Here is a 19,251-nt window from a genome sequence, read left to right on the forward strand (position 1 = left end):
TTTACAATTACCCTGAAAAATTGCATCGCAAACATTCATATTCTAATCTACATTGACAATGTGGTCATTTTAGACCTCACGCCTATCAGTCTTCAGCATAACATGGACTCTCTCTTTAGGCATACTGAAACTCATTTCCTAAAAGTAAACATCTCTAAAACAAAAGTGGTACCGTTTAGGGAAAGGAAACATTACAGTCGCTTTGAGTGGAAGTTCAGTGGGAGAGCAGTCGAGGTAGTAAGGACGTATACCTACCCGGGGAGAGTCTGCTCTCAGATATTAGAAACCACTGCTCATTTGCAGCATATGGAATATAAGGCCACAGCCCACAGGAGCGCATAAAAGAGATTTTACGCATCCTCGAGAAAGATACATTTTCATTCCCTGCTCTGTGTGTGTGTGTGCGCGGCTGGCTGTGTGTGTGTGCGCGGCTGGCTGTGTGTGTGCGTGCGGCTGGCTGTGTGTGTGTGCGCGGCTGGCTTTGTGTGTGTGCGCGGCTGGCTTTGTGTGTGTGTGCGCGGCTGGCTGTGTGTGTGTGCGCGGCTGGCTGTGTGTGCGTGCGCGACTGGCTTTGTGTGTGTGCGCGACTGGCTGTGTGTGTGTGCGCGGCTGGCTGTGTGTGTGTGTGCGGCTGGCTCTGTGTGCGGCTGGCTCTGTGTGTGTGTGCGGCTGGCTCTGTGTGTGCGGCTGGCTCTCTGTGTGTGTGTGGCTCTGTGTGTATGTGTGGGTGCAAATGCAATAGGTCTCACATTTGGGAGAGATTAAGCTAATGGCAATGTAAATGACAATGCCATTTATTTATCTGTTTTCAAAACCAACACATAAATACAAATTTTGTCATTTACAATGCCAATAGCTCTAACTTTTCAAAAGGCGAAACCATTGCATTGTAAATTCTTGTTTTTCCTTTAGTTTGCGTCCTTACTGCCTGCCTACTATGTAATGTAATGTCATTTCTGCTGTTTACTTTCTGTATGTAAAGCGCTCTGATACCTACGGGTCAAGCTAGCACTCTATAAAACTTTACAAAAATTAAAAAAGTCTCCTGCGGCAGACTGAAGCCATAGCCATGTCACACGAGTAATCTGAAAACTTGCGAGCTATGCTCTCCCCTAACAAAAGACAGGATAGGCGAAAGTCCCTTCTTCCATGTAAGACTTATAACTATGCACATATGATATCCGCAATTACATTTCGTTTGTAGCCAGCGTGTGAAATATATGTTGCTGTTCAATAGTTATCTGGGGTTCATTGTAAGCAGAATTGGTGAATATAAGGAGGACCCAGAGCCTTTCCAATATGGCAGCTTAAAGTGGCCGCTTTCAGTCCTAGTCCTTCTTTTAACTTAGCTGGTTCGCAGTACAGTCGCTGTTTGCTGACGCCGAGCTCCCGGTCCCCGGCGGTGTTGGTAGTGGGATGCTTGGCTGCTGGTGCTGACTCTGCTAGATCTTTGCTCCGTGATGTCCTTACGGGGGACTGCTGGGTTGGGGGAGTGGAGCCCCGAGGGCCAGGCCCCGGCTCTGGCCCGAAGGCTGTCAGAGTTGCTTTCCTCTGGAGGGGACTCTCTCTGTCTGCCCTGGGATCGCTTCTCTGCCTGGCTGCACTGTCTCTGTGTGGTGGGCTTCGACCTGGAGCTGGGCCAAACCGTGGAGGTGAGTATATGTTGTGAGAGTTTGGTTAAATAAGTGTGCGCCTTGTCGGGGAGCACTTACACCGATAACACTGTAGCTAAGTACTGTGTTGTTTTCGATCCTTTTTGGGAAAAGAAAATTATCTCTCTGCCTCCCACAAAGTGTGTTCCCTGCCTTACGGTGTTCAGTCACCAAGTTCATTCTTCACACAACTCAGCCATTTCATCCTTTCCGTCATTCAATTCACCCCCCCCCCCCTCTTCACCAGTCTTCCCCTTATCAATCGGTTCATTCTATGCGGGTCTTTTTACACTTCACATCTGTCCTCACTAACTGCTTCTTGCCCATTCGCTGTACTTGCCTCTTTATTTTTACTGTCTCTCTCCTCCAACTATGCATTCGCCCTACTTACTCATCATTGAAATATAAATCACAGACCTGCGCTGTACTTCTTATCTGAACCACTTTACGGCATTTATTTGCCCACTGTTCTGTGGATTACAAGCAGATAAAATCTAAAAAAGTTATTTTTGAAAGAGGTATGTACAGACAGGGGCCATTAACTGTTGGGGATCATTGAACATGTTAGGGCATTAATATTGGTCCCAAATTGAAGCAAGTGAGCTCCAATTCCTCCTCCCAGGATGTTCCAAGAAATCTCTCAGTCAGAGAAAACATTGAAAAAACGAGGCAGGAGAGTGTATTTCATGCAGTTTAAAGATATATTTCCTCAAAAGATTCTTAAGATCTTCAAATGGCTCTCCGTCAACACCAGACAAACCGTCACTCAAGCCCTGGTCACAAGTTGGCTAGACTGTGGCAATGCATCCTACATAGTAATCACCTCCCGCCTCCTGAAGAGACTGGAAACCATACATAACTCAGTGGCTAGACTCATCCTCCCTAAGTGAACCCACATCACCCCCACCTCATCAATATCCTCTGGCTCCCATTTCAGAAGAGATGTCAATTCAAGATGTTGATCCAAACCTACAAAGCCCTACACAACAAAGCCCAGCATACATCAACGACCGCCTGAACTTCAACCAACCCTCTAGACACCTGTGCTCTGCCTCCCTCGCGCTCCCCACATCCACCAAAGCAACAGTTGAGGATACTTCTTCTCCTACCTCGCTGTCTAGTCATGGAACGACACCCCCCTTCACCTTCGGATCTCATCCTCTCGGTTGGAATTTAGGAAGGGACTCGAGACCTTGCTGTCCAACTGAACCCTTCTAGACAGCAGGTTCACAGTGCTGATACCCTTTCAGGTGATTAGCTGCGCTTTTACCAACAAGAGTTTGTTGAAAACATGGTGCATATTTTGGCCTAATTTTCCAATGAATTGTCAAAAAAGCTATAAGCGATAAAGGCAGCAAATAAAATGCAATTTTACATGACTATTCATTTTTATAGCACCTGCCTATCTCCCCTTCTATACTTCTCTTACTTTTATCTACCAGTAATATGCCACAACCAAAACTATACTAGGCTTTGGCATTATCACACCATTAATGCTTAAAGTAAGCCAAGAATAATCATAGTTATGCTAGGGTGTGCATTACACTTTGTAGGCTACCATTGTGGCTGCCCAAGTATGCCTGGAATCAAGGGAGTAGCCAGAAACTTAAAATTGCCCTCACTTTGACTTAAAGCCACCAAGCAAGTGAGCTGAACCCTCCCTAGAACAGCTTCCTTGTCTCTTTCATCAATGCATCTGCCATTCATTCGTTCACCCTTCCATCTGCTGATATCCTTTATTTCACCTTTACATTCTGTTATCATTAATTATTTCTTCCATCATTCAGTCTTTTCCATTCCATCCTCCCATCCATCCAAACACTCTCCCATCCATCCATCCACTCTGACATCCATCCATCCACTCTGACATCCATCGATCTATCCACCCACTTTGCCTTCCACCCACTTTGCCTTCCACCCACTTTGCCTTCCACCCACTCTGCCTTCCACCCACTCTGCCTTCCACCCACTCTGCCTTCCACCCACTCTGCCTTCCACCCACTCTGCCTTCCATCCACTCTGCCTTCCATCCACTCTGCCTTCCATCCACTCTGCCTTCCATCCACTCTGCCTTCCATCCACTCTGCCTTCCATCCACTCTGCCTTCTATCCACTCTGCCCATCCACTCTGCCTTCCATCCACTCTGCCAATCATCCATCCCTACACTCTGCCATCGATCCGTCCATTCACTCTGCCATCCATAAATACACTGTCATCCGTTCATCCAACCAGCCACCATCTACTCTGGCAGCTATCCATTCATTCTGCCATATATCCACCCACTGTATCCTTCCACGCTTCTATCCATCCACTCCATACAGCTACTCTGCCATTCATCCTGCCTCTATCCATCATCCACTCATCCATTCTGCCTTCTATTAGCTCCTCTTTTCACACTCTTCCATCCCTTTACTCTGTCATCCTTTTACCTGTTCATCCACCTCTCCGTCTATTCCTTTACTCTGGCATTCTTTGGCCTGTCCAACCATTTATCCATTCACTCCCATCCACCCTGCCAGCCTTTTGCCTGTCCATCTTCTTTCCATCCATCCCTTTACTCTGCCAGCCTTTCACATGTTCATCCATCTATCCATCCATTTACTCTGCCATCCTTTCCATTCACTCACTCATCCATCCATCTGTTACCATTCTTTTATTTTTTCTATACACCTTTTGACCCACTCATCCTTTCACCCACTCCTTCATCCACCCACTCCTTCATCCACCCACATACTCATTTATCCACCCACATACTCATTCATCCACCCACATACTCATTCATCTACCCACATACTCATTCATCTACCACTCACCCATATTTCCTTCTTTTCACCATTCCTTCCAATATTCCTTCTCTCTTTCCCTGTTCTATTTACCCAAGTGTATTTTTGTTCTTGCTTCTACTTGCCCTTCTATTGACGCTGTATTCCAGCATTAATGAAGAGCCTTTGTCTGCAGAGTTGCACACAGAAGAGGCCCATAATGAACACCACCCCTGCTGTAGCTGCTAAAGTAGGGGGTTCATGACGCCCCTGCCTGGAATTAATACCATTATTCCAGGACGACCCTTATTCCAGGAGTAGGAACAATGAGGCCATGGATATGAAATATGTCAGGAATCACTAATGTCAGTGACAGTATTTTATCATAGGTAGGCTTTATTATGCCATTGATGTCCATGATATACTACAAATTGCCATTGGTATGCTAAGGTTTTATATTAGGAGTATTGTATTGTAATTGCATTTGTATAGCGTTTACTACCCCTGACGAGGCGTCGAAGCGGGTGGGGAAATACATTGCTGTGGTTGCCCAGTTCTGAATTACTAACATTGTCAGGGCAAGATTATACCAGGGTTGGTCTCTATCGGGCCATGACATCCAACAATCTGATAAACCTTGCAAAAACCATGGCACATCAAGCACTATACCGGGTTAGGGGAGGCTTTATCTAGACATTGATGTCCACAGTATTCTAGTAAGTAGGAGTATTATGCTTGGGCCGGGATTGTACCCAGGAGAGGGCATTATCATGGAATGGATGCCCACAGTTTGGCAATAATTATCACTATCATCCCAGGGTCAACATTTATGAAAATGGGTGCTGGATACCTTCTTCCTGCCATGGATAACTACTGTGGGCCAAGAGGTAATACCTTAAGGCCAGAGCCAGCATTTAACCAATGGTGGGTACTAGCATTTCATGGATGTCCACAGTGTTCCACCTCAGGCCCTTGGAGTGACTGGAAAAGAGAAACAAGGTGGCACTGCCTGATCCTAATTAATACACAACCTCTGGCTGGGACAGATCGCACCCCTGATAACGTAAGCTTTTTTTAAACATTTATTTTTGAGATTGGTGTACAGAAATTCTTTCATGTTGGAATTAACAGACATTAACGGTAAGACGTTGAGAAACATTACTCGAGGACATTTATTTTCATATGGGTATAGGGATTTGTATCAACGTAAAATATTTTCTTATGTGTGTACAACACCTTTGCTAAAGTGAATATAACCGCGATATTTATTTACACAATTATTTGGCCAATTAGGCAAAGCATGTAAGTAATATTTTAAATGGAAAGAAGAGGTTTGCTTTGTTCTCGGAATGTGCCATTGGCAGTGCTCCTCGATCCTCATTGTCTGCCAAGTATGTATTTCGGCTCCGCAGAATCTGTGTATTCATAGTTCGCACCCTGGACTTTCTTATTTCCCAAGGTTCTCAGGGCTATGTGACACCTGTTTTTTAAGCCTCTCTCTGACGATGCTAGGTTAGAACAAACAGATTGAGCTCACAACAGTTTCCAAAAGCTTGTTAGTAGTCGCCCTGAATAAAATTACAAGCTGTTTCTTAGTTCACATACTAGCCTACATGAGCCTGAAAGGGCCATCTGAAACCCAACGGTGGTGGCCTTTGTGAATTATGTAGGCAGAGGTGACCGCGGAGGGTGAGGTGCAACAGGTGTGAAGTTATTTGAAAAAGAGTTTGACTTAGTACATAAACAAGAAATGATTGGTCTGGATTTTAGAGAAACTAAAGAATGAAATATTTGGTTGTGGGAGGGGATGAGACGGAGATCTACCTGTACATTAATATGGAAAACGCTAGGCCGTTGTAAAGCCAGACGTGCCACCAAATAGCCAGTGCTCAGTTAAAGAGGCAGACCCCCCCCCCCTTTTTTTTTTTTAAGAGAATCTATATTCCATGGAAGATGTTAAAGTATTTTTGCCCTATTGGTAAGCCGTCGACGTCTGTTCCCAATTCTAGCAATATAATCATAGGCCTTTAACAGCCAATGCCTCATAATTCAAGGGTACTAGCTTAACACTTCATCCTAGAGAAGACTCCCATCTTAATAGCCTGATATGCAATGCCAGCCAAACAAGTTAAAGACCATAGGAATATTACAATACTTAATGTTCCCAAAGTATGCCTATGGGAGCCCAGAGAAACAAAACAGTAGCAAGGCTGAAGAAGCAAATGGGCCTTGGAATTTTCTCGCTCAAGGATGTGATGACAGTAAAATAACATTTTAGGGATCTTGCATTTCTGTGATATGGGCAGAATCGCCAAATGGATGTTACATAGCTTAAATGGAGTCAACAACTCAAACCTAATTGCCCCTCTGCTGGAAGTAAATGCAGTTTTCAAATCGTCTGATTGTGTTGCTTGGCAGTGGTAGTGCCATATTTCCTGTGTTTACATTTATATTTAATATTGTCGCTATTTATTGGCAATATCACACATTTTCATTATAGGCACAGCATAAAGAGGCATCCGCCCTTTCCTCGCTCTTTTTTTCAATATTGTATTTTATTATGACTTCTGTGTGGTGTCTTGATGCTTCATATTTTTCTTGAATGCTGTGCACGAAACACTCGTGCAGCAGAAGCGTGTTAAATACACGTGAGCTTGAGGAGTATGAAAATGCGTGCATCCATGTAAATACAATGCAAAGGGAATGGAACTGAAAGTAAAGATAAACAGAAATCTTGGGGAGCCATACAAGAAATCAAAGAATATGTGAAAACTGAGTCATGGATGAGCTATCGTGAGGTAATTCCACATATATACGGTGACTAACATAGAGGGAACAACAACAGATTAGATTAAAGAAAAGCTTGGAGGAAATGTTTTGCAGAGGTAAATAGAAAATTATAGTTTAGACGTTCTTTTATACGATTAAGAGCTGCAGTTGCAATTTCTTCACTAAAAGTAATAGAAGAATAAAAATGAAACTCGAGTTGCAAGCTGGGTTGGTGGGAACAACAGTAAAGAAAAAGTAAAAAAACAAAAGTCTGTTTAATTGTTGTAAGAAGATACTATTGTTCTGTAGAGCGCTGTTGCACTTTAATAGATGAAATGCCTACATAAAGCAAGTCGGCGTAGCAGAGTACAAATGAGGGTAATCCATTATTAAGGGTGCATTGAAGCTGAAAGAAGAGATCGCTTAATGTAGGAATGGTTTGTTGAGTAAAAATACACTTGCCAAATACTAACCATAAAGAAACCTATAGGATGAACTGTGAGGTTGATGTTACATAATCCAGAAGGACCAGACCGTTGAAACAAAATGAGCCCAGAAGAGTGTTAAGAAAGCGAAACAAGCATTGGCATAGCCAAAAGGTCTCGCTTTTGGGACCTTGTAAGTGATTTAGCCATGCAACATTTGATGTTGTTTAATGAAGGATATTGTGATGGATAACTAAACACCTATAATGTCCTAAAGGCGAAACCTATTGGCTATGCCTTGGGGAGGGGCCTTATAAGTGTTTAGGTAGAGCTATTGTCTTTGCCAATGTTTCTAAGCTGTGCTGTAGAGAAGTGTGGCTGCTGTGCAGCATGTTGAGAAGTTGTAATTAAAAAGTGTAAGAAGCACTAAGTGATTCTGCAGTGGTTGAGTGATGCTGTGCTGGCCCAGAGTGATGCTGTGCTGGCCCTGAGTGATGCTGTGCTGGCCCTGAGTGAAGCTGTGCTGGCCCTGAGTGAAGCTATGCTGGCCCTGGCCCTGAGTGATGCTGTGCTGGCCCTGAGTGAAGCTGTGCTGGCCCTGAGTGAAGCTATGCTGGCCCTGAGTGATGCTATGCTGGCCCTGAGTGATGCTGTGCTGGCCCTGAGTGATGCTGTGCTGGCCCTGAGTGATGCTGTGCTGGCCCTGACTGATGCTGTGGTGGCCCTGACTGATGCTGTGGTGGCCCTGACTGATGCTGTGGTGGCCCTGACTGATGCTGTGTTGGCGCTGACTGATGCTGTGTTGGCGCTGACTGATGCTGTGTTGGCGCTGACTGATGCTGTGTTGGCGCTGACTGATGCTGTGGTGGCCCTGACTGATGCTGTGGTGGCCCTGACTGATGCTGTGGTGGCCCTGACTGATGCTGTGGTGGTGCTGACTGATGATGTGGTGATGCTTTTTGATGCTGTGGCGCTGCAGAGTGATAGTGATACTGTGGTAGTGCATAGTGATGTGGTGGTACTGAGTGATGCTGTGGTACTGAGTGATGCTGTGGTGGTGCTGACTGATGCTGTGGTGGTGCTGTGTGATGCTGTAGTGGTCCATAGTGATGCTGTGGTGGTCCAGAGTGACGCTGTGGTGGTGCTGACTCATGCTGTGGTGTCCCTGAGTGATGTGGTGTCCCTGAGTGATGCTGTGGTTGATGCTGATTGATGATGTGGAGCTGCTGAGTGATGTTGTGGTGGTACTGCACGATGCTGTTGTGTTCCTGCGTGATGCTGTTGTGGTGAAGGTGAGTGATGTTGTGGTGGCCCTGACTGATGCTGTGGTGGCCCTGACTGATGCTGTGGTGGCCCTGACTGATGCTGTGGAGGCCCTGACTGATGCTGTGGTGGCCCTGACTGATGCTGTGGTGGCCCTGACTGATGCTGTGGTGGCCCTGACTGATGCTGTGGTGGCCCTGACTGATGATGTGGTGGCGCTGAGAGATGTTGTGCTGGCCTTAAGTGATGCCTTGGTGGTGCTGATTGATGCTGTGGGGGTGCTGATTGGTGGTGCTGACTGATGCTGTGGCGGTGCTGATTGGTGGTGCCGGCTAATGCTGTGGCGGTGCCGGCTGATGCTGTGGCGGTGCCGGCTGATGCTGTGGCGGTGCCGGCTGATGCTGTGGCGGTGCCGGCAGAGTAAATATTTGCACAACATTTGCTAAAGTGGTCGTTGGGGCAAACACTCCTCTTGCCCCTTCCTGAGTTTATGTATTATGAGCTCAGTGTCTCTCATTGTGGGGAGAGAACCTGTCTGCAGGTCCAAAGAGTAATAGAGTGTCGACCTAGGTTTCCCAGTGGGAAGAAAATGCTTTTAAAACCTAGTATTTTCTAATTTTACTGACAATAGGTTACTGGCCCAGTCATGGGTTTAGTATGAATTTTCTTGTGATTTCTCTTCATTAGTTTCTTATCTCATTCTTATATGTTGTTCTCTTCCTGCTTTTCATGCAAAAATAAACTTTGCGAAATCCCGCCCCCCCCCCCCCAAATGTTTATAGGGTGTCGGCAAACCTATACAGGGCATTATAATAAATATTCTGGTATCAAAATAGCTCTGGTGGTGCATACTTATGGTTTCCCAACTGCAGGCGTGGAGCACCGTATCGCAATTTACACAAATGCAAAAGTTCAATGCGCGATGAGACGGTAGCAGCAAGCAAGGTAGTCAGCCCCCAACCTCTTGTTCTTCTGAACATTAATGGTGTTGAGGGCTGGTCGAGTGGGCAGCGCCAAGGCACAAAGGAACACACTTTCAGACCCTAGTCTCCCCAGAGGACTACTTTGACTATCATGATGACTACTTCTGCCAATTCCTCTCCTAAATCTTCCTTCTGCCCGCCTTCCGACACCCCCCCAAGAACAGGGGATGGATACAATTAACCTACTCTGTGAGGAGGAGGAGTTCCTGAGGAGGAAGCTGCCTCTGATGTAGTGATCACACTTTTTATTGAGTCTCAATGTTTTGAGTAGTGCTTCATCAGGACAAAGGTACCCTAATGAATTCATAATATTCTGTCGAGATCATTACAATTCAAGCCAGTTTGGCAAAGGGGCGGAGGAAAAATAAAAATCCAACTCCATATGAGGAAGGGTATACAGCCCTCTCGTCCGCCTCAACCTAGTCAAATAGATTCACCGCAGATGAGGCATGTACCAGACCCTTTTGCTTGAGTTTTTTTTTTTGCCCCTATGAAGTGACAACATTGAATCATGAAATACGTTTTGGCAAATTCTTATGAATGCCAAAAAATATAAATTTTGGCAACTACCTGGTTAATTGGAAGAAATCAAAAATGGTTTAAAAGAAAACAACATTGTTAAATTATAGAATAGTCGGGGTATTACTCGTACACTTGAGCACTTCCTTATGTCTTTGCAAAATACAGGGCGACTGAGTCTTGTTTCTGCTTACAAGTGAGTAAGACTTGCTAAGCAAAGGGGGGAGAGGCTCTTAGAAGCACGAGGCTTTAGGCACCAGGATGCTGCTGCTGTTGTAAAGGCAGGACCTGGCCACAACATGCCACCAGGGAGAAGTGAGGAAGCGTGGGCACAGATGTGTGCACCTCTGCATGCCGAGATGGGGCCAGGGGAGTACTGCCCCTCACTGCTATCAGCCAGAAGTGGGTGCGTGGACAAGAGCCCTGCGGATCTCATCTGTTCACAAATACAACTTCTCCATGAGCTCAACAACTTGTTGGCAAGGTCGCTGAGGCGGTCAGCGGGCGGTGCCCCTAGTTTTGAGTAGGAATCGCCTGCGACTGCAGAATATTATCAGCTTGTTTAGTGTGGTTAAGATAAACTGAGCAGAACGTCTCTAATGGGGAACCTGTAGTAGGAAAGGTAAATTCCCTCTGGAAATCTACAAGCCAAAAGTACAACTGCCTACAGCATTTTATCAGAGGATCCAGGCCGTGGTCAAAGCGCATGCAATGCTTACGTGGAAACTCTTTAACTTATTAAATTAAGTCAAGGAACAAGGCCCTCTGGCACTGGCAGCAAACCGGGTCTGCAACTGCAAGCATGGAGAGGCACCTCAAACGGAGACGCACAAGCGAATGGCGTATGGGCCACCTGTGGATTGATTTTAGTGATAGCATTGTCCTCGTGACAGGGTTGTGCGAGTGATATCAAGTTACAATAGGCCACCGTATCAAAGGGGGGGAGTGGGGAGTGCAAGTGCAAACACAAAGGAGACCACACTCTTTTAGCAGTGCGGGCGTGAGGCTTAAAGAAGTAAACAAATGGGAGGGGTGGGGGCAAGTGCACGTGCTAGACAGCAAAAGGACATTTTTTAAAAAGCACGTGAGTGGTGCGTGCAGCAGCAGCAGCAGCAGCGGCGGCGGCAGCAGCAGCAGCGGCAAAAGTGAAAGTCCTCGTGCTCCAGATGGCGCCTTGTGCGCGGAAAGCTGCCAGCTGCGCGCGAAATCACAAGCGCTAGGCCATCAAAAGCATGTGGTATCACTTTTGAAAGCCCACTACTAAATGCCTTGCAGGGCAGCGCATGCGCTGACTCAGGCGAGACCTAAAAAGTTGTCACCATATTAACAGGGTCAAACACAGTGGACCATTATCTAAGTATTAAAATACAGCCACATATTTACTTGTTATTGTTGAAGAAGTACAGAGGTGGTAAGTCGGGATGTTTTTTCATGCCCGCTAGTGCATTCAGATTGAAAGAGGGCGGGATAAAACAACATGATTAGTCTGCAGAAAGCAGGAAAGTGAGCAATTCTTCCCAATATCGTTGAATGGAATGTCAGAAATAAATGGGGCAATAATTTGACCTGCGGAACGAGACCAAACGTGTTTTTTTATTTTTTTATTTTATTAATAAATAAGCAAATTAATGTCACTTCAAAGAAATTAAGAAACAAGAATGCGTTAATATAAGACCACAATGAAGAAGTGAGTTTTATACACATACTGGCAACCCTATTTCCCAAAGGAACCTGGGTTCTAATTATGATTCCCCGCCCCCAATTTACAAGAACACTGTATTTCACATTGATTTGAGTGACTCTGGTGCCTTCTAAATGAGTGTGTCCTTAACTGGTGCTATAAGCGCCGGGGTGCCGATGATTAGGTGCCAGTGCTGAGCACCGGAAAGCACCGATTCAAATTAAGCACTGCACCCAGGAACACTGCCTGGTGTAATAGGTTGGATTATGTAGAATTTTGTAGTGCTGTGAGATACCTTATTTTTCTTAACAGGAATGCATTGGGATGGACATTTAAGTTATTGTGACTGTTGGTTGATTGTTGAGAGCTGAGCTTGGGCACCTACTCTACCTCCATGAGAAGCCGGTGACTGCTTGCCCCTGCTCCCTAGAGAGTCATGTGCGAAAGAGTTGTATGTGGCCCAGTTTTCATAGCTATAACAGGGTGGGTCCCAGGACACCAGTAGAAAATAACCGCCTGTCTGCCCTATGTCCCCTTCGAAGAGTGTCTGACGCTTTTCAATATGAAAAATCGCAAACTATTGGTGTTGTCATTGCTTGCAAATTTAGATCTTTAAAGAAGGTGGGTTAGGGAGAAAGTCACTTTCTGAGGTGGGTTTGAGAGACTTTCCACGGTTTCAAATTCTTCTAGGTCTTATTGTAAATGGATCAATTTGAGACTTTCCTTATTGGGTAATTAAGGGATTTTACTTTCAAAATGACATTACATTTTTAACTTTTTGCCACACTCCTTTCCAAGAACGTATTTCTTATGCAATAAGGATGGTGCTGGAGGACATGTATATTTCACACATAACTTTTGGTATGCAGTTCACAAAAAGGACACCTTAACTGTCCTACACTTTGCAAAAGTCGTTGTGGGAGGGCAGGTTTGATGAACAGGCGTGGAGGCTTAAGTAAAGGTTTAAAAGATGATTTATTAACAAAAGTATGAGATGTAGATTGTTGAGATAAAGTTACTGGATGATCTTCCTCTTCATCCAATGAATCCCGTGAACTGGAATGGTCTGGTGAGGATAAAGGTGTTGTCCAGCTTTCTGGTTGTCCTTGACCGTGGTGGTCACCCCGGAGGCTCATAGGAGTATAAAGAGAGGAAAAGGAGCGGTCAGAATGTTATATGGCACTATATAGGGGCATACTCCCATCACCACACCTTGGTGCACTAGATTTGTTACGGTGCCTCGAGAGTTCCAACAGCCAAGGATAAAGAAAGGAAAGAGGAAGAACGAAGTCGGGGAAAGGAAAAACGATAAATCTCCTTAGCAGGAGTTGAGTTTAAGTGCCTAAGTCGTGAAAAGAAACGGTGCACACTCGTTCAAGTTTTAAAGTACGGGTTCTTTGTCTATGGGCGTATTTGGTCACAAAAAGGGATTTAACACTATTGCCCCTCTGTTATACGCTTCTGCCCTGATATTTCCCCACCCTCTTCTTCTCCCGCTCTCTCCCGGTTACCCCGAGCCACAAACACTCACCTGGCTCCGCCGTAACTCTCCTGAGTCACAGCTGCTCCCCAGCCACCTCCGGACACCACCAGTCCTCGGACCAATCGTCTTCACCATCCTTGGTATTCTCCGGCATCCAGGTCTTCTCTGTGTCCGGTCCCGCGTCTTCTCTCCGCAAACCAGGTCCTGCGTCTTTCTTTCGTAGGTCGGGTCCCGCGTCTTCTTTCTTCAAACTGGGTCCTGCGTCTTCTTTCCTGATAGTCTCTTTTCCGTCTTCTTTCCCGGATTCTTCCTCTCCGTCACACTCATTCCACTCTCCTATTATTGGTCCCGAGCATCCTCTTACGGTTCGCGAATGCGGGACTTCCGGGTTGTAGCTCTGACCGCGTCCCTGTGGAAACAGAGTAGAGGACTCGGGATCTCGTGGTCTTGTGGATTGACATGGAACCGTCACCCATTTGGTAAGGGTATCGTTCCGCTCGGTATCTTTCTCACAGTCGTCAGTATTTTACCACGAGAAACGTTCAATTTGTGATACAATTCTACTTAAAAAGGTAACCAGGTTGGTGTAGTCTAGAGCTGTAAAATATTTTTCTTTGGGGAAAATAATAGGCATGGATGCTTAAGTGGGTGCGGAAAATGTGCCCCCTTCTCTCTCCCACTTGTTTTAGCTGTGAAAACGTGTGTAGAAAACTTAGTGTTTTATTGTCTGGAATAATCCTGTGCTGTTAAAACTGAGAATAATATTAAATGGTTTGGATGGAGTTCAGTGATAGGGAAATGGGTATGAGGTTGTTGCATTGTGGCGCCAGTACTATATACTAAATATGATATCATATTTAGAAGCTCAGAGGGTCGTTGGATTCCCACTTCATTTTAGGCTGATGTGCACAATTGGTACAAAAGGGGGTGGTGATTTTGACTGGGTGTGGGTGTTTGATTGGTTCAGATGCTCCGTCCATCACCACCCCCTTTTGTACCGCTTTTGGCCGCCATAAGTGTGGCAGGGTATGCTCAGACGTGAGTCCCTTGCTCACTTTGCCACTGGATTCAAGCAAGCCGGGCTGAAGACGGCTGGAATGCCAAAAACCGGTCCTCGGAAGCTTGTTTCCGGTCCAGGGAAGACATGGCTTGGCAGTTCGGGCTGGACTGTTCCCATGAGGCACAGGGTCAGACTGATTTGCATATAGCCATGTCAGAACTGGGGCGGCAGAGTGGGCTAAAGAACGGTGATGGATTAAACCCAGATCTTTTGACTGGGTGTGAGTGTTTGATTGGTTCAGATGCTCCGTCCATCACCACCCCCTTTTGATGTGCACAATTGGGCAGGAGAAATGCCTACACTCACAGTGAAGCGTCAGTGGCTGAAGAGGGCTGACACATTGCGCTATGCTGGGTTGAGAGAAGCTTCATGTGAGTGATTGTTGTATCGAACCAATGGCTGACCCAAAACCACACTAGGTGCGTGTACATGTATGTATTTTTTGTTTCAGATTTTTAGAATATATATATTTTTTATTAAATGATTCTAACGAGGCAAACTCAGTCTAGGCAAGACCTAAAAATAACTAAGATGACCTTCAATTTATTGGGTCAAATTGTAGCACATTTATGCTTTTATTTTTTGCCCTCACGAATTAAGCGATACACATGTAAATAAACGTCAAAAGACACATTTTACTGCCTTCCAGATGATAAAAAGAAATTTATATTTCACGTTGTCACATCTGTTTCGTCACAAATTGGTCAGGCTAGTTTTGCTCCATTACTTATGTATTCAAGACGTTTTCAAATATCAGCGTGCCCATATTTTTTATCACTAAAAAATATATAAATTTAACTTAAGAGGAGATAGTTATAGGATGTTTGTAGTGCAAAGCTAAAATTCTGCTTACTCTGCTAGCTTATTGGAATCTAAAAATAGCATCTTCTGTAGAATTCTGCCTTTGGTGCCTAGAGTCTTACCCCTGCTGACTAGAGGGAAATGTGACCCTTCCCTGGCGATCAGGAATGCACACACCTCTTTCTTCCCTTTCCCGACCAGTTGACTTGTTTTTACTGCGCGCTCCTCGAAGGATTACAAAAATTCTTTGGCATTTAGCGTGTTGCGAGGCGCCTTTCTGCCACCGGTGAATATATTGCAGTTGCAGCAGTAAAGGCCGTGCGTTCTACGCGGGTGTTCCTTTATGAGCAGGGAGACCACCTTATGGAATGACCCACACTTGCATTTTACAACGTGGTCGCTATGCAGAGCATTTCTCGTTTGTCAAAGCAACTTTAGTGACGTTTTAAGATGTGCAGAAATTACCAATGCCGATTCTTGTCACCTGTCATTGTAAAGACTTCACCAGTGGCACAAAAAAAGTTCTAAAAAAATGAATAGCTTATTACAGGGTGAGTAAAATCAAAACTCATGTTCAACTTGTTCAGTTTGCTTACAGTGCATTCCTCGGCGAATTCCACGCATTGCATTTCTACTGGCTGTGCTAGGAAACCTCTGCAAAGATTAGCCTGCTGTACACGGTTTGTGAGAACTCGGATGTCTCTTCTAGGAGACCGGATGTTTGCTTTGGCGAGAATGAGCCCAAGTTTTTTTTTAATATGTTGTACTTTTTGTTTTCTTTTATAAAGCTATTTTTTCAAGAAAACCGATCATGACAACATCGCGCATATTACGTTTTAATGCCTTGCATCAGCGTTCCGTTGGCATATTAAATCCTTTACTGTTCATCTTCAATATTTGCTCACATTATTGGTTTAGTGTTTGCTTTATTTACACCGCCAGATTCCAAATAAATCCCATTCTTATTTCTTCATGTAATGTGCGTTATATCTACAAAGCCGGAAGCTATTTTCATTGTTCTCTATTAGACACTGGGGTGAACCTTGTTAGATGCAAGAATTATGTGACCTCATAGGTAGCCCTATTGCCTCCATTAAAGCCAATGCTTACCTCCTTTTTTAAATGCATCTCCATTCAATCTCATGTGGCTTGCATAGAGCGAAAATGTTCATTTTGAGCCACCTTCACAATGGTGTTAGGGTACCAGCACTAAGAAAAGGAAACATACCCTATGCACACACTTGACAGGTACAAAAATGGATACAATATATCCAAACGCAAATGTTCAATATAGTGCAGAGAAACAACAATAATATGCAAATTGATATGAATAAACAGGTGTCAATAAAGAAATCTTGGTCTCCTTGTTTTAATCAATCACAGCTTGTGAACAACCAGCCGACACGTGTTTCATCGCATCTCGCGAATCTTCAGGGCTCCAATGGTTGTGTTTGGACTAAGCGGTCGCTCTTCCGGTGATACTTCCGACCCGGAAGGGCCCAAGACCATCCAATCTTTATTTCGAAGTAAATTACACTGGCTTGCAAGCGTAATGCGCTTGTTGTGGGTCGCCCGGGAGAAGGTATAGATGTCAATCACTCTGTATCTGTGATTTTTCTATGTCGTGATCGATAAGGATTGCTCAGTGGCCTCACTTCGAACACAGAGACCCGGGAGAACAAGAAAGAGACAAGACGTCCGCAAGACATCAAGTCCGGACGAGGCCACTGAGCAATCCTTATCGATCACGACATAGAAAAATCACAGATACAGAGTGATTGACATCTATACCTTCTCCCGGGCGACCCACAACAAGCGCAAGGTTGTTCACAAGCTGTGATTGATTAAAACAAGGAGACCAAGATTTCTTTATTGACACCTGTTTATTTATTCATATCAATTTGCATATTATTGTTGTTTCTCTGCACTATATTGAACATTTGCGTTTGGACATATTGTATCCATTTTTGTACCTGTCAAGTGTGTGCATAGGGTATGTTTCCTTTTGTCACGTTGGATTAGTACAGCTTGCTGACTTCTCCTTTGAGTGGTTATATGGTTGTCCACTCACCCAGTTGCACCACATCCCACTTGGTCCTACAGTGCTTCCATACTGGCAGTGCGCCCTTTCTCTGACATCTAAAAACCATTCTTCCTTCCAATACCAGCACTAAGAAGTTCCTCTGATGTGCTAAAAATATTGACTGTAGAAAGCTTTTGATCCTTCTCGAGTTTAGGTACAAATGAAAACGAAAATTGCCATCCAATGGTCGCTTGAATTAATCAGGTGCTGCGATGTCACTGCTTACTTTGGTTTGTCCTTCGTGTATGCAGCTCCTTTCTACCTTCTATAGAGGTGGTTCAAAGGCCTTTACCAGTGGCAATGACCGAATTCGCGCTTAAATTATGTGAACTGGGTCTACCGTGGCCTCTGTACTTTTATTCAGCCAACTAGAACTGTTTTAGAATTAAAAGTGACGACCTTTTGACTTAGCCCTTTGCTAATTTACCATACTTATTAACAAATAGTCTGATAACTCAGCCTTATGCAGTGCCATCGAGGGGATGAAATAATTTTTATCCATTAGTCAGCAGCCTCCCAGGTTATACATGATGATCTGTTTTACCCCATGCCCACTTTCCCCTTTTGATGTTGTGCCCTAAAGTAACAAACCCGCGCTCCTCCATGCAAGTGTTGTCATCAATAATGCCATTTCAGATTTTGCAAAGATGTTATCACGACCTCACCAGGGCCAATTCTAATGGAGGGTGAATTTATGGGATCCTTAAACCTCCAAGATTTCTATTTCCGTTTACTAATTCAATGCAAAGATCAGACATTTTTAAAATTTGTGGCGGTTGATGGTCGTTTCCAATTCAGAGTGCTCCCTTTTTGGCTTCCAAATCAGCTTGAAGGATATTAACAAAATACATGCATGGTACTAGTGGCAGCACACCTTGGATGCTTGAATCCTCAGATATTTCCATACCTCGATGACTGGTTAGACAAAGGCGCATCCAGAGAAGCTACAAGTAGCAGCATGTACCCAGCTATTCAAGAGATTAGGTCTGATACTCAACAAAGACAAACTGCCTCAGCAACATTCTAGCACTATCCATTTTCTAGGTACGCTCCTAGAAATAGAGGAAAGGAGGCAATATCCATCAAGAGAGAGACAGGGGCGGTTAGAAGCACTTTCAAGCCAGTCGGAAGCAATCAATCTGAGTATGACGGTTGAAAAGGCTACTACATTTTTACCTACTAAGAATGCAGACAATATAGAAAGGCCTGGTTTTTATCATTAATCCTAGTAAAACCTTATTGTCTGTTATTGGTTTGCTTTTTGTAATTCAGCCTAGATAATCCTTATGGTGTTAGCCTAATTTACCTTTTTTCGTGTAGTTCCTACAAATCTATATAGGATCTGCACGTTTAGACAACATAAACTAAGTTTCCCCCAAAGGATATGTCAGTCTGTAGACCCACTGGCTCACAGTTCCACTATGAGCCTCTCTTACCAAGGAGCAAATAGTTTCTGGCAAATATCGAACATGACAACTCTGACCATTCGGGGATCGTGGAAACAGTACAGTACTTTTCGCTCAGTCACTCATGCTCAGTTTTTCTCAGAGAGATAAACAGAATAAACGATGGGGGCGATTTCCATAAGCATTTATTGATCCAGCATCATTTTAGTGTAAAACATGTGTGCTGCGACCACCATAAGACAAACGGATGTATGCGGTTATTAGCATCAACAGAGTAAAGAAAAGGTAGAATTCTACCATAATACTAAAACAATGAATATATGCAAGCATATACATATATATAAATAACAGTAAAAATACATA

The 19,251-nt window shown here is 44.4% G+C and overlaps 1 protein-coding gene across 1 annotated transcript in view; it reads left to right on the top strand.

Moving 5' to 3' along the window:
- The first annotated feature begins 1,380 nt into the window (after window positions 1-1,380).
- DENND6A (DENN domain containing 6A) overlaps window positions 1,381-19,251 on the top strand; it is a 338,779-nt gene continuing 320,908 nt past the window's right edge. Inside the window, exon 1 of the mRNA XM_086939111.1 lies at window positions 1,381-1,652. Within this exon, the coding sequence (XP_086795237.1) occupies window positions 1,461-1,652 (192 nt within the window). The 5' untranslated portion in view covers window positions 1,381-1,460. The remainder of the gene's footprint in view (window positions 1,653-19,251) is intronic.

Source organism: Lissotriton vulgaris, chromosome 9 (assembly GCF_964263255.1).
Source record: "Lissotriton vulgaris chromosome 9, aLisVul1.2, whole genome shotgun sequence".
Classification (NCBI taxonomy): Eukaryota; Metazoa; Chordata; class Amphibia; order Caudata; family Salamandridae; genus Lissotriton; species Lissotriton vulgaris.